The 14,408-nt window shown below is 36.4% G+C and overlaps 1 protein-coding gene across 1 annotated transcript in view; it reads left to right on the plus strand.

Annotated features, from left to right (window-relative positions):
* Positions 1–2,078: 2,078 nt before the first annotated feature.
* The window catches only part of LOC149258602 (transducin family protein / WD-40 repeat family protein), a 64,289-nt gene continuing 51,959 nt past the window's right edge, over positions 2,079–14,408 (plus strand). The window contains exons 1-10 of the mRNA XM_089415558.1: positions 2,079–2,653; positions 4,606–4,660; positions 4,767–4,889; positions 5,004–5,100; positions 5,253–5,289; positions 5,432–5,537; positions 5,637–5,694; positions 6,362–6,459; positions 6,634–6,753; positions 8,317–8,383. Of these exons, the coding sequence (XP_089271684.1) occupies positions 2,352–2,653; positions 4,606–4,660; positions 4,767–4,889; positions 5,004–5,100; positions 5,253–5,289; positions 5,432–5,537; positions 5,637–5,694; positions 6,362–6,459; positions 6,634–6,753; positions 8,317–8,383 (1,063 nt within the window). The 5' untranslated portion in view covers positions 2,079–2,351. The remainder of the gene's footprint in view (positions 2,654–4,605; positions 4,661–4,766; positions 4,890–5,003; positions 5,101–5,252; positions 5,290–5,431; positions 5,538–5,636; positions 5,695–6,361; positions 6,460–6,633; positions 6,754–8,316; positions 8,384–14,408) is intronic.

A 14,408-nucleotide genomic window follows, 5' to 3' on the forward strand; every position in this document is an offset into this window, starting at 1 on the left:
TTTGTCCTCATGGCATTTTGTTAAAAAAACAAAACAACTTTCTCCTCTATTGATTTGATTTTTTCTATTTCTATTTAAATATAATAACTAATAGTTAAAAAATGCAATATAAACTATAGCTAATAAATCTATAAAGCTAATGAAAATGCAAGATATTAAAGACTTAAAGGCTTAGTACCTTCAATTGATAACATTTTTATATTTGTGTCAAATTTACAGGGAAATTATGACTACAATTTTATCATATCAATTTATCAATGAGTAGGCACAAAATATTATTTTTAGGTTTTCCAACTTGTCAAAACAATGAGTAGCCTAGAAATATTACTTATAGATTGTTCGTAGTAGTACCTCCTTTAATTATTCAATTAAAGCCCAAATTTAATCTGCTGTAATAGTGTCTCCTTTGATTATTCAATTAAAGCTAATCCACAGATGCAAAAATTGTATATTTGGACAAATTTCATATATATATATATATATATATATATATATATATATATACACCTGCAAAATATGATTTCTCGGTTTATATATCCTTCTTATAAATAAAATTTCAAACTCTTTTTCCAATAAAAATATGGCCATAACTTAAACAAATCTCATTGTTTTTAAACAATTTTACTACAAAACATAATAGCTTAGTTTATATATCCCTCCTATAAATATTTTCTAAAACCCTTCTTCCAATAAAAGTATGGCCATAACCTAAACGAATCTTTATTTTATTAGAAGGAACGATCTATGTACCTAATCTCTTCAAATATCACTTAAAGTCCATCCTCGGTCGGAGATCTTCAATAAGCTACAATAAAACTACAAATATTGAGTAAATTCAAATAATATACAATAGTTTTATGTTGACGCATTAAAGTTCTAGACAAAATGCTATGAAAATGATTAAAACTGTGGTTTTCCAACCTCTAGTATATAAACTATCCTTCCTATAAATATATTTTCAAACCTTTTTTCTAGTAAAAGTATGGCCAAAACCTAAATGAAACAATTTTACTACGAAACATGATCTTTTAGTTTATCTACCTCTAAATATTTTTTCAAACCCTTTTCCCAATAAAAGTATGGCCATAACCTAAACGAATCCTTAGAGGAATGATTTATGTACCTAATCTCTTCAAATAATGCTACCTCTTTCAAAAAAGAGGAAAATTAATTGGAATTTTATGTCTTTAAATAGGCTAAATTAGAGAAGAATACTATGGGTTGTCAAAACCCAGAATACGATAATTTGACCGAGTCGAAATATTTAGATAATGTAACATAACATGACATAACATTACAACATCTCTTCCATAGAGAGCACCTCTCAATAAAATGAAATATGCAGAAACAAAACAAACTCAATTCATATTACACAATATAATAAAAAACAATTTCAATTAAAAACACTTTACCTTTATTTATTAATAAACCCCACATTAACACATTGTTAAAAAATAAAATAAGATAACAAACGCCATATAGACCCATAAAAATTTCCAAAACAATATTAATATCATTATCATAATTTTTAAGCTAAAGTTCCATGATCCTTTAACATTACTAGCCACAAGGATCCTTACTTCCTTGCAAAGTAACAATGCAAAGACCCAACACAGTGATATGTGATTTAACGGTAAGTCTGGTTGGGTGAAACCAACAAGACTACGGTTCAAATCCCATTGAGTATATGGCCTGCTATGATCTCGGCTTGGTGAAACCAACAAGACTGCGGTTCAAATCCAAATCCCATTGATTATGTGGCCTGCTATGATCTCGGCTCAAAGGGCAAGTTCGCTATGTTTTTGGTGTTATAAGGTAGCCACAGGGTTGAACCTCAATCTCCCCTATATTAATCCAAAAAATTACCACTTCACCATAATTAAAAAAAAATGCAAATACCCACTTTAAATAAAAACAATGTAAAGAGCAATGAAATCAATTTAATTGTCTTTTAACACCAATAAAATTTTATAAAAACCTCATAATTAAAAACGAACTGTTAGACTTTTGGAATAACCTTCCTTAATTGCTTCTCTAATTTATGATTTCTAAGTCATACCACGATCGGTCGTTTTAGCAAAAGCCTGAAAGGCAAGTAGAAGATAAAAGTATGCTAGGAAATAAATATATGTCATTTTTTCATTTTATATCCTTCGAATCCGTCGTTCGTCTGAATCATCAGACAAACCCTCGCAGATCTGCTCTGTTCTGAAGCATAAACCTCCGCCAAATCCATGCCTTGAATTTCCTGAAAAAATTCGTGGCTATTCAGTGTCGAACTGCTATCTCCACAGTCAGATCCAGTGGCGATCGAGGTGAATTAGGGCAGAAGAAGGTGAGATCGTGTACAAATGGCTGCCATAAAATCCACGTCTCGATCCGCGTCGGTGGCGTTTGCCCCCGACGCGCCCCTGTTGGCAGCGGGTACGATGGCCGGAGCCATCGACTTGTCATTCAGCTCCTTAGCCAACTTAGAGATCTTCAAGTTGGATTTCCAGTCCGACGATCCGGAGCTCCCCGTCGTCGGAGAATGCCCAAGCAACGAACGATTGAATCGGCTTTCGTGGGGGAGCGCCGGTGGCTCCTTCGGAATAATTGCCGGTGGACTAGTTGATGGAACCATCAACATCTGGAATCCAGCTACTCTTATCAAGTATGCATGCTTTTGTTCTTTCTAGATTTTGTTTGGGTTTTACTGTCTTACTGGGTTTTACAATCTTTTTGCTAAATCCGATCTGCTTCCCTGGTCATGTAAAACCCATAATTTAGTAGAATTTGCTCCTGCAAACTGACATTTGCCTTTATATCCTGTATATTGTGATTCAGTTCTTGATGCGGAGCACTTTATATTATGTACTTTAAACAAATTGCCTTTACTTGCAACCAAGTAGTATGTAGGCTCAGTATGCCTTTCATGTGATTTGAGATTCCACAATATGATCAAATTAATTACTCTGCTAAGTGTGCTTCTCAAAGGATTCGAGCGTTCAACAATCCACCAAAGTTAATTGCTTTACACAGTGCATCCTGATGCACTGGATTAATTTAGCAAACTATGGATTCACTATGTTATGATAATTCATAGTTTCTTGTTATTGATCTGACTATTAAAAATGCTAAAATATTGGAAGGCCCACACAAACTGCAGTGTTCATTGTCGTCTCATCTCTCCTTGACTGTAAATTATATATCAAACTGTTATTCTAAAGGATTGATCTCATGCTCTACATTGAGTTGGAGTGTAGCGTATCGATTCTTAATTTCTAAGTGACTACAATTACAAGAGAAAGGTGGTTTATGAAGTACTATACGGCTTCAAAAGGTCGAAGTCCCAGGGTTGGTGTGGTAGCATCCTTACTCTGATTCGAACATTGCTCAAATGTGCCTGTATCCTTTGTAGGTGCCCTTCCTTGCAATTGCTGTCCTTGTGCTCTCTGCTTAGTTGCAAGCTTACTAGAAAAGAACATGCCATATCCTTGTTAAGGATTTTGTTCTAGGATAAAAATACTGCTGCAGTCCCTATTCAATTAAATCAGTTGTCTGAAAGTAAACTACCTCATCTTAGAGCTAATATGTGTTTCTATAAGTTCACAACAGAGTGGGTTATCTGGTTTTCATTCAAAAGCTTGCTGATCTGTTTGCTGTGATAAAACGGGTATCTCTGCATTTCCGTCATTGAGGACGGTCCCAAATGACTGTACAGAAAGAGGCCAAGCTTAGGAGCAAATAAAAATGGGCAGCAAAAGAAGTTGCACCTTGAATATAGCATTTACCAAAGTGAAGAAGCCCTTAGAAACGCTTGTGTAAAAAAATATGTTGAACCAAGAACATAATTTGTCATGGGAACGTATCCTCTGAGGGATATGAGAATTTGAACACGTTAAACGTACTAAAGTTACAGAGTCTGTTAACCCTGGCCCTGCAGCCCTATCATTCCTCTTTGATGTTCATGGTATATACCGATGTGAAACAAACTCTCTCCAATGAATAATAAGAAGGATTGGTCTACTAGTGTTCTCAAGTAGAATCCTTTAGAACCATTCGATATAGGCACTGTATGAATGTCACATTGCAATATGTACAGGGAAATTGGGCATTAGTTTGTTTAGTGTAGCAAGTCCTGGAGAAAGATGAAATGCTGCGCGGCAGTGTTGGGCATGGTTATTACAAAAAATGAACAAAAAATTACGAAGACCAAGTGTGAGTTGTAACTCTGAAAGCTGTGCAAAGTTTGACACCAAAGATTAATTATTCTAATGCCTTTAATTAACTCTCTTCTGATTAATTAGGTGCATTCTACTGAAATATGACAAAAAATGTTTATTTTTTGAAACTCAAAGATCTTTTAGTTCCTAATTTTGATGATCTATGAGGTTCTTTTACCAATTTCTGCTTTTATTTTGCTAGTTGTCTGAAATTTCCTGCGGTTAATTCCATTGGTTGTGATGTCTTTGCAGATGAAAATTTCTATATGTACTGTTTAGATGTTGTGTTCATAATGTTGAAATTTTATTGATGATTTAATTCTGTTTTATTTTTGATGTTCTCTTTAAACCTGGATAGTACATTTTTTGCTCTTGATTGATAAGAGTGTTTTTCTTGCAGTTCGGAGGACAATGGAGATGCACTTATTGCACGGCTTGAACAACACACAGGACCTGTGGGTTTTTTTTGTTTCTTCACTCATTCGTTGTTGGGGATGTAATTTTTTTTTATCAATTTTATTTGTGACTGGTACAATAGTTCTCTCAAATTATTGTTTGCAGGTTCGTGGCCTGGAGTTCAATACAAATTCTACAAATTTGTTGGCCTCCGGAGCTGAGGAAGGGGAGCTTTGTATATGGGATCTTGCAAATCCTGCAGCACCAACCCATTTTCCACCATTGAAGGTGTGGGCTGGTACCATGATAAGATTTGGATAATTGTCACCAAGTGAACAGTTGTCGAAGGCTTACTGGTATATGTGTAATTTCAGGAGATTAATAGTAAACATTTTTCTGCAGGGTGTGGGATCAGGTGCTCAAGGGGAAATTTCTTTTTTAGCTTGGAATCGGAAGGTTCAGCATATACTGGCTTCCACTTCATATAGTGGAACAACAGGTGAGGATGTTGGTATTTGACACAATCTGTCTTGAAATTTGCTACATTATTTGTTTGTTGATTGCCCAATGAGGCATCAGTTAAAAGAAAGCCCATGTATCCTACAATAGGATGTTAATAAAACTTTTGAACTTGGTGTGTAATATGTGCAGTGGTTTGGGATTTAAGACGCCAGAAACCTATCATTAGGTAATGCACTTGTTAATCAGTTGTAATCTTAAGTAAAACCTTCAGCCTGCTGTTAATGTGCATACAAGGTTTGGTGAATATTTTGGTTGCTTCAATTCTTAATTCTGAAGAACTGACACTTCCATCCTTTTTCTGATAACAGCTTTCCAGACGCAACTCGAAGACGATGCTCTGTTTTGCAGTGGAACCCTGATGCTTCAACACAGCTTATTGTAGCCTCAGATGATGATAATTCACCCAATTTACGGGTACAGACAACTTTTGTTGATTGGTTTGCATTATTTTTCTGGATGGTCCAAGTGAAATTAAATTTGTAATGCATAACTTTATTTTTCATTTCTTCTCAGGCTTGGGACTTGCGAAACACAATTTCTCCATACAAGGAATTTGTAGGGCATAGCAGAGGTGAGCAGTATAGCCCATCAAATTGTTGCCTCTGATGGATACATTTTATGCTGCCAGATGCAGATCACTAAGCTTTTTTTTCGCTGCATTCTGCTTTGTCCAGTGTATTTGATTTGTACATTGGTGTAGCTGCTCATGGTTTTTATTTTTATTTTTTTTATGTGATCATAATAATCTAAATTGTTTCTTCATTTCATGTTACCTTTTCCCTCTAACTTAGTTGTTTACCCACAATGCCTTGCATTGTGGTTTGTTGCACCCGGTATCGTATAACACACAAATTTCTCTTCCTCTGCAATTCCCTTGGCTGGGTTGTTGGCGTTCTCATATTGTTTAATTATTTGCTCTTTTAATATCATTTATTTCTATATCTTGGTTTATTCCCTATCACTCACTTTTTACTTTTCATTTCATCCATATCTCTCTATCCATTTTGGCCCATACTGCTATTGTAGCTTGCTGTACTCTCTAGTCCCATTGACAAATTTTGGTCACCTGTGGTATCAATAGTATAACCTTTTCTTATCTTATCTATCTTGAATATCTGAAGTGAATGGTGTGAATGCTTCTTGGTTTTAATATGGCCTTTTATTCCTTCATATTTCCCTGTACTTTCATAGTAAATGTTTTTGAAGATTTATGGGTCTTGCTTTGTTTTGTTTTTCAGGAGTCATAGCTATGTCATGGTGCCCAAGCGACAGTTTGTTCTTGCTAACTTGTGCAAAAGATAATCGCACTCTTTGCTGGGACACTGGATCTGGGGAGGTATGGCATATCTACTTGCTCTTGGTAAATAGTTTGCAAGTTTAACTGGTCAAAAGGGGTTAGTTTGGTCTCGTGGAATATCCCTTTACTGTTGTTCTTATACTTTATGTTTATGACATGAAAGTAAAAGCTGGAAATGTCTTATTTGCACATGCATCTTAATTTGACTTGCAGATAGTGTGTGAATTACCGGCTGGGGCAAATTGGAATTTTGATGTTCAGTGGTCACCAAAGATACCTGGAATTTTATCAACATCTTCTTTTGATGGGAAAATTGGCATTCACAATATCGAGGTAAGATGATCTAGTTTGTTAATGTTGATTTAGAGGAAATTTTTCATGATAATAAAATGACTCATTTTTGTATTTTACAAACTTTGATCATCCAGGTTGGTGTAAATTATGGGCACAAGTCATTTATTGGGGGGTTAAGAACAATCGTGAAATCATGTTTGCAAAAATGGCTGATTTATTGATTTTTAAAATTCCCTGGGTTAGTTCCCAAAGAAGAATTTGGAATAAAAAAATTGTGACTATTTAAGAAAAAAATAGAAAACTGCACGTGTCATGAGAAAATTGCCTGCAGCATGAAAATTCTCATGTAGTGCAAAATCTCTTACAAAACCTGAAGTTTTGCTTGTTGGTTTTTAATGGAATCAGTCTGTTTTTTTCCCAATTTTTCCCTGAGTCCAATTTCTTGACTCTTCCTAGTTATTTCCAAGTCCAATCTTTGCAACACTGGTGAATCATGGGTTAGTTTGTTATCTTTCTGTAGCTTAAATAGGAAAATAATCTGCTTAATTCTGAATGCATATCCTGTTTAGTTACATCCTATTTAGTTGGGAGTTCTAGAGAAGGTATTGATACAATTAGAACTCTCTTTCCAAATACATTGCTTCCTCTTGGATGTAAAAAATAATAAGATAACCATCTAGGCAATTTTTTTGGGGTATTAGATGGCGATTAGGAAATGAAATCTTCAAAAGCTTGCTGATGCAAAACTACACCATGAACAATTTTCTGAAGAATTTAGTTCATAAATCATGATGTTATAACACATAGAAGATAAATGACAGAAGTGCTCTTTGTGGATTGCCATGGATTGGAGACTACGAGTGAAAATGAATGACCAAGTAAATGACGTGATGGATTTATATTCCTAGGTTTTTTCTTTCTTTTTGCGTTTTGATGTTTTGTTACACTACTTTCATTGGATAAGGTAGAGTGAGGTTGAGAGCGTAACTGCCACCCCCCTGTTGTGCATATAAAACTGTGTTTTTTTTGAACTGTTTGTGGAATATATGTGATTCCAGTTACACTGAAATCTTTAGGAATATTTTTTTTAGACATGAGCTATTTAAAGATTTTTCACCACTGGCTTGACCCTAGGATCAGGATCCACAATGCATTCTGCACTTGATTGCTGAATTTGCTCTAGTGTTCTTGCCTCTCCGATTGGTCTATTGCTAATTTCCATGGAGGTTATTTATTGAAATTTGAAAGAGCACCAATGTGGTATCATTTGGGTTTCTGGATATGATTGCCTATTTTTTGATTAAAAGATTATCCCTTGGTTTGACATTTTATTCCAGTAATCTTCACTCCAGCCTGGAACTACTAGATTGTTCTTCTGCAATGATTAAATAAGAAAACTTAAAACAGAATGAAGTCATAATCATATATGGCTTCAAAATGGTTTTCAGTATGAAAACATTTTGTACATTTATTGGGTACTTATGCAGTGACCAATAGAATGCATTTTCCCTTTCTATTATTTGATCGCGTTCTTTTAAGATGTCTGTCCAATTAATTTCTGTGCCTGTTTCGATTGTTTCTTATGCTTTGCCCCCAGTTCAGGCCTGCAGTCGAAATGTTTCTGGTGAGGCTGAGTTTGGTGGTGCTATAGTACGCGGGGGACCCTCAGGTAAGAATTTGAAGTTGTTTGATATTTGGTTTCTTCTGTGTGTTTTAAAATTTGATTTTGAATCAAGAACTTATGTTTGCTTAATTAACACCGGCAAAATATCTTGAAGTAAAACGATACTTATTAAAAGTAGATCAATTAACTCCACATGTATCTGTCAAAGTCAATCCAACTTAATTAATTGCCGGTGTCAAGTGTTTCCTTGTGATGCTATTTACAGCATGTCTTTTGATGTAGATATTTGACTCACCAGTCATTGCATGTGGAGCAGTTATTAATGCTTTTACTTTTCTTTGTTTATCAGTAGTCAAAATATTTATAAATGATTGTTGAGATGACATCCACAGGATGAAACCACAACAAATGTTTTCTCTTAGTGCTAAATGTTTGACAAGAACATACTTATCGTCAAAGTGCCTTTATCTAGTGGCGCTGAGAGAAGTGAGGTGCATTCTGCAGCTCAGTTTGGATGAGATATGTAATTTAACATAACACCAATAGGAAAAATAGTTACCATAATAACCCCAATATTTTAAGAATCAAGAAATTTAGGCATCAGATTCTTTTTGATCCCTCTTAGTGCTTAATAGATCCAGGGTTAAGGTGGATCAACATTGGCAAATAGCTTGTGTTGTTGAATAGTGATTTCTTTTGGGTTTCATGGGTTTCCATTAAGAAGATGCTTGTTTCATTAATGATATCATTGGAAGAGTCCAAAGATAAGACAAGATAATATACTCTTATTGTTGTCTAGAAATAACTAAAAGGTAGGTCTAGGGACTCAAAAGTGGCAGTGATAAAAGTGCAAAGGTGACTCCTAAAAGCTAAAAAGAAACTACAAAAGAACAATAGTAAACGTAGAAGCAAATGGCTTTATCCATTAGTACAATGTAAAAGTGGCTTACTCCATCGTCTTACAAAAGAAGAAGAAGATGAAGAAGAAAAATAATCTGTTACCTCAGGAATTGCATAGGGTGAAGATATCAAAGTAGAAGGGGATAAAACTCTAGATTCAATGTTTAGCACAAAGATATTGTCTAGGAAATATTGTGTAATGTCCTCTCCAATTTGAAGATTAATGAGGGATGAAAATTGAAATAGCCTATCCAATCCTGTAGGCTATAGTCTTGTTAAAGGGATAAAACCCCAATTTTTCCTATGTTGGGGCAACATTGGGCAAAAATTGGGTTGGCTAGGGCTAAGTTAGGGGTTGCATGCACACCCCCTCACATTGTTGAAGCCCCCTGGAAAATCTATAAATAAAAGAGGGTTGAGACTAAATGAGGCATCATCATTCGTGGATCAAATCATTTGATTTCTTGAGTTGGAGCTCTGAGGGTTTTAAGACCCCTTCCTTCCAATCAATTTTGGTAGTGCAAGATTCCACCCTAGTTGATAAATCTTTTGCTTCTTTTCTCTCTCTCTATCTGGTTCTGGCACAAGTTTCTCTTCATATAGGAGCACCGAAGTCTTTCTTAAGTTCTGTAAGGAGTCTTGAAGCAGGTCGAGTGTCTCTCTGAAATTTAAAGACTGGGATCTTTGTGAAGCGGACTGCAGTTTTTAAGGTAGGTGGATTTCTGAATTATAATACTGAGCAATGTATTTCCTTTCTATGTCTGGGTCAGACTATTGTTAGTCTACCTGCGGATTTGTTTGGAGTCAAGTCATAGTTGGATTATGGACAAAGTCGAGCTTTGAAGAACCCTGTGAACTCGTCTTGTAGAAAATTGCATGTTCGAAATAGTTGCATTTCTGGAACGTATTCTAATCAATGTGGAAAAAGTCGAAGTCGGGATTAATTCGGCAAGGGTCCAAAAGTTGAAAAACTCGTCAAAGTCGGGATTAATTCGGCAAGGGTCCAAAAGTTGAAAAACTCGTCAAAGTCGGGAGTTTTTTGAAAAAGTCGGAAAAAAGTCGGCAAAAATAAAAAAACACAAAATTATTCTTTTTTCTTTTTTTTTTAACATCTAGAGTATCCATAACATCAAATAAATGCATTTCCACATAAACATGTAAAGAAAGCTAATATATAATATGTATATGAAGTCTAATGCTACATCACATATCAAAATAGTGAATCAACCCCTGAATTTTGAGTCCTGTCCGAGTCTCAACTCTCAAGAGTCAAAATATCAGCAAAAAATATAATAAATGTATATCATGAGTCATCTAAAAGTCATCAAGTAATCAGTCACTGAGATCCTCTTCCCCTTTTAATTTTTGTTTCCGATAATTGTATTAAGAAATAAGTCATGCATTTATTTAGTAGATTGTAATCTGCGTGGGTAATAAGGTGTCAGGTGGTAGGTCCAATGAAAATTAACAGTGAGTATCACAATAGATGTGAAAATTAACGCTTGGTGAATCCAAGCTGCTTATTTTCTGAGAAAACAGTAGATGTCAGATTATTAACCTAGCCTTGGCATCTAATATTCAAAAACTCTTGGAGGTAAAATCCACTTTTGATACATAACCTTTCCCCACATTTACAGGGAATTCACCACTAAAGAAGATTCCCTTTCAAAACGTGATCTCATTGCAGGAAGGATCTTTGCTATCACAAGATTTCATAGGTACTTTGTTCCTGTCTGAAAAATGGGTTCTTTTTTGAGGCACTGGTTTTGTTTTTCTGGACAGGTTGTTGCTATTTGATCTTCATGGCCTCCTCTTTGTTGTTTCTCCTGGAAGCATTCAACAACTATAACAATGTTTTTGATGGTGTGGGTTTCTTTCTACGGAAGACTGTTGTATGCCTATCCTTTTGGTACTTTTGTAATCTTTTGAAGGGGCAATGGCTATTAGAGTCTGGATCACTGAAAGCCTGGAGGCTTAGCCAATGTATACTTTTCTTTCTAACTAGAAATATGAAGTATAAAGATTTGTTTTTCCTTGGAAAACAAAAATATATCTTAACCTCAAAACTAACAGATTACAAATGAGACTTCTATGCTCGCAAGAAGTATGACAAACAATACAATGCAATAACTTGAAAATGCATGGATGGAAGCTTCAATTTATAGTTTTTTCACCTTTGTGGCCTCTTTATCCGCGGCCTGGGAAGGGAGAAAGACTTTTTGGGTCGACTCCCGATTAAATCGGGAGTATAAGGAAAAAATTGCGATTTTTTCCTTTGTGAAAAAGTCGCCAAAAAGTCGGGGGATTAAATCGTTTAGTTCAAAAAATCGCGTTTTTAGGATTAAATCGGGATTTTTTGCAGACTTTTTCCACACTGATTCTAATATGAGCATTCATTGGTAACAAATCGTGGGACCAAAAGTGAACGTCCAAGTCATTCGGATTTAGAGAAAATGCGCCTTACACAACACATAATACAGACCTACTGGTATGGATCTGAGTAAAATGGAGGTACAGACCCAATCATCAGGATTTGCATCATCGAGAGCTCGAAGCGGTCTCTTATATGAGATCACAGGTTTATAAGAATAAAGGAGGATGAAATCCTCAACATCATCTCATTGAAACATAAACTATGTCAATGCAAACTGTTGTCATTGTAAGGATCATACTGTAATAAGAATAAGTTCTCACGCTAAATATTGCTGCAATTAAATCAAGATTCTTATAGGCCATTCCAATGCCTTTAAACATTGCACAATATGTTAGTCAATTGTGTAACAATAGTAGAATAGTCATGTATTTTGCACAACAACACCATTTCCAACCAGAAGTGCATCACACATTCATTACAGGGAAACATACATAAGAAACACTTATCTTGTAAATCTTGGGGTAACTGAGTCTGGGACAATGACTCTCCACCCAACCGTAGATAGTTGTAGTCTCTTGCTCCTTTTGCCTTTCCTCTGCATTCTCTCCTTTGTCAAGCTGCTCTTCCAAGTTCAGTGCTGCTGCCTTGTTCAACTGTGTTCCTCCTTCCTCTCACACTCCTGCCCATTTCCTGCAATTCTAATTGTGTTCTCCCCTTTCGTCCACGGTGGTTTTTCACCTGCTATCCGACAAGTGTTGTAGGATCTTCTTGGCCTGTGGGATTGTGCCACGTCTCCCCACTCCCTTGTCTAATGTCTGCAATCCAACGGTCCTCTTGCGAATGCATGCTCTGGGCATCATCTCCTCAACAATGCTGTCATGCCATTTATTTTTGTCCTCTTTTGCTTGCATTTTTCCTCCAAGGAAGCATTGCCCCTGTCCTCATGTCCAACCTCCTCTTTAATTGTATGGTCCAACTTAATTAGAAAGCATACCTACCAGCCTCCTTGGCTGTCATAGCAATTAAATCCCAACAATTACCCTCCTTAGTCTTTGGAATCTGTGTCCCATACTCGGCCCATATTTCTTTTATAAAAGTATTTACATTGCATACATGGGGCTGAGCAATTGGGCTGTTACAACCCCCCCCCCCCCCCCCCCTTGGGGGAACACCATCCTCAGTGTTCTGTGTCCACATGCAATACAAAAGACATGCTTCAAACAAACACATACTCTTTATGGAGCTTTATATACATAGCTCTGCACATTTGCAATTCATATACATTTGCTTTAACCAACAAACAAAAAAGGATATGCTGCTCTCATTGAATCAACCATTTCCCAAGTGGCTTCGTCAAGCTGAATGCCTCCCATGCACTTTGACTTGCTCTATTGCTTGATTCCGGAGCATGATGCTCCTTCGATCTAGGATGGATAGTGGCTCTGGCTGGAACTCTCCCTTTGGTTCCACCTGTAGCACAGAGCAATCAATCACATGATTCAAATCTCGTACATTTATTTTAAGCAAAGAAACATGGAAAACATCATGGACTCTTACTGATGGAGGTAAGACCAACTTATAGGCCACTCGTTCGATCCTTTCAAGGATCTAAAAGGGTCCACAAAACCGAGTCGCTAGCTTGGCACATGACCCATTCTTTAAGGAACTTTTCTTGGGTTTAATCCACAAATAGACATGTTCCCCGACTTGGAACTCTTTGTGTACCCTATGTTGATCTGCATAGCTTTTCTGCATGGCCTGTGCCACCTTCAAATTTTGTTTAATGACCTGCATTTTTTGCTCCATTTCTTTTAACATATCAGGCCCAATAAGGATCTTGTTCGACGAATCACTTGAACTGATAGGTGTATTGTAACTCCTTCCATATAGTGCCTCAAATGGGCTCATTTTTATGGATTTTTGGTACCCATTGTTGTATGCAAATTCTACAAGAGGAAGATATTCTTCCCACTTCTTGGGTTGGTGCATCACATACATCCTCAACATGTCTTCAAGGATTCTATTTGTCCTCTCTATTTGCCCATTCGTTTATGGATGATAGGTTGTATTGAAGGCTAATTCAGTCCCCAAACCTGTAAATAGCTCCTTCCAAAACTTGGAAGTGAACTTGGCATCTCTATTTGAGATAATCTTCTTGGGGGTTCCATGCAACCTCACGATTTCCTTTATAAAAATCTGAGCTACCTCACTTGCTGAGTTGGTGGATTTGACCGCCACAAAATGAGCCACCTTGCTCAACTTGTCAATCACCACCATAATGGCATCATGCTGCCTGGAGGTTCTCAATAATCCTGTAATGAAATCCATAGAGATTACTTCCCACTTCCATTCTGGAATGGGAATGGGCTGTAATAAACCTGTTGGGTGTTTGCATTCAACTCTCACTTGCTGGCATGTTATGCATTTAGCAACAAAATCAACCACTTCCCTCTTTAAATTAGGCCAATAATAAAACCTTTTGATGGCCGTGAGAGTCTTTTGATATCCTGGATGGCCGGAATATGGTTTCTCATGAAACTCCTTCATTATAAGCCTCTTCAAATCATCATTATTTGGTACGTAGATTCTGTTCTTGAATCTAACTAAGCCATCAGTTGTGAGATGATACTCCTCATCCTCACCTTCTTGTTGTAATTTTTCCTTCACTTGTTGATATTTTTCGTGATGTTGTCCTGCATTTTTGACCCTTTTCACCAGGTCCACTTCATAAGAGCTTATAACTTCCCGGTGATTCAATCGAATCCTTCTACTAAGTGCATCAACAACCCTATTTTC

This window comes from Pinus tabuliformis, chromosome 6 (assembly GCF_031772625.1).
Source record: "Pinus tabuliformis cultivar Carrire ecotype Pingquan chromosome 6, CPIR1, whole genome shotgun sequence".
In the NCBI taxonomy this organism is placed as follows: Eukaryota; Viridiplantae; Streptophyta; class Pinopsida; order Pinales; family Pinaceae; genus Pinus; species Pinus tabuliformis.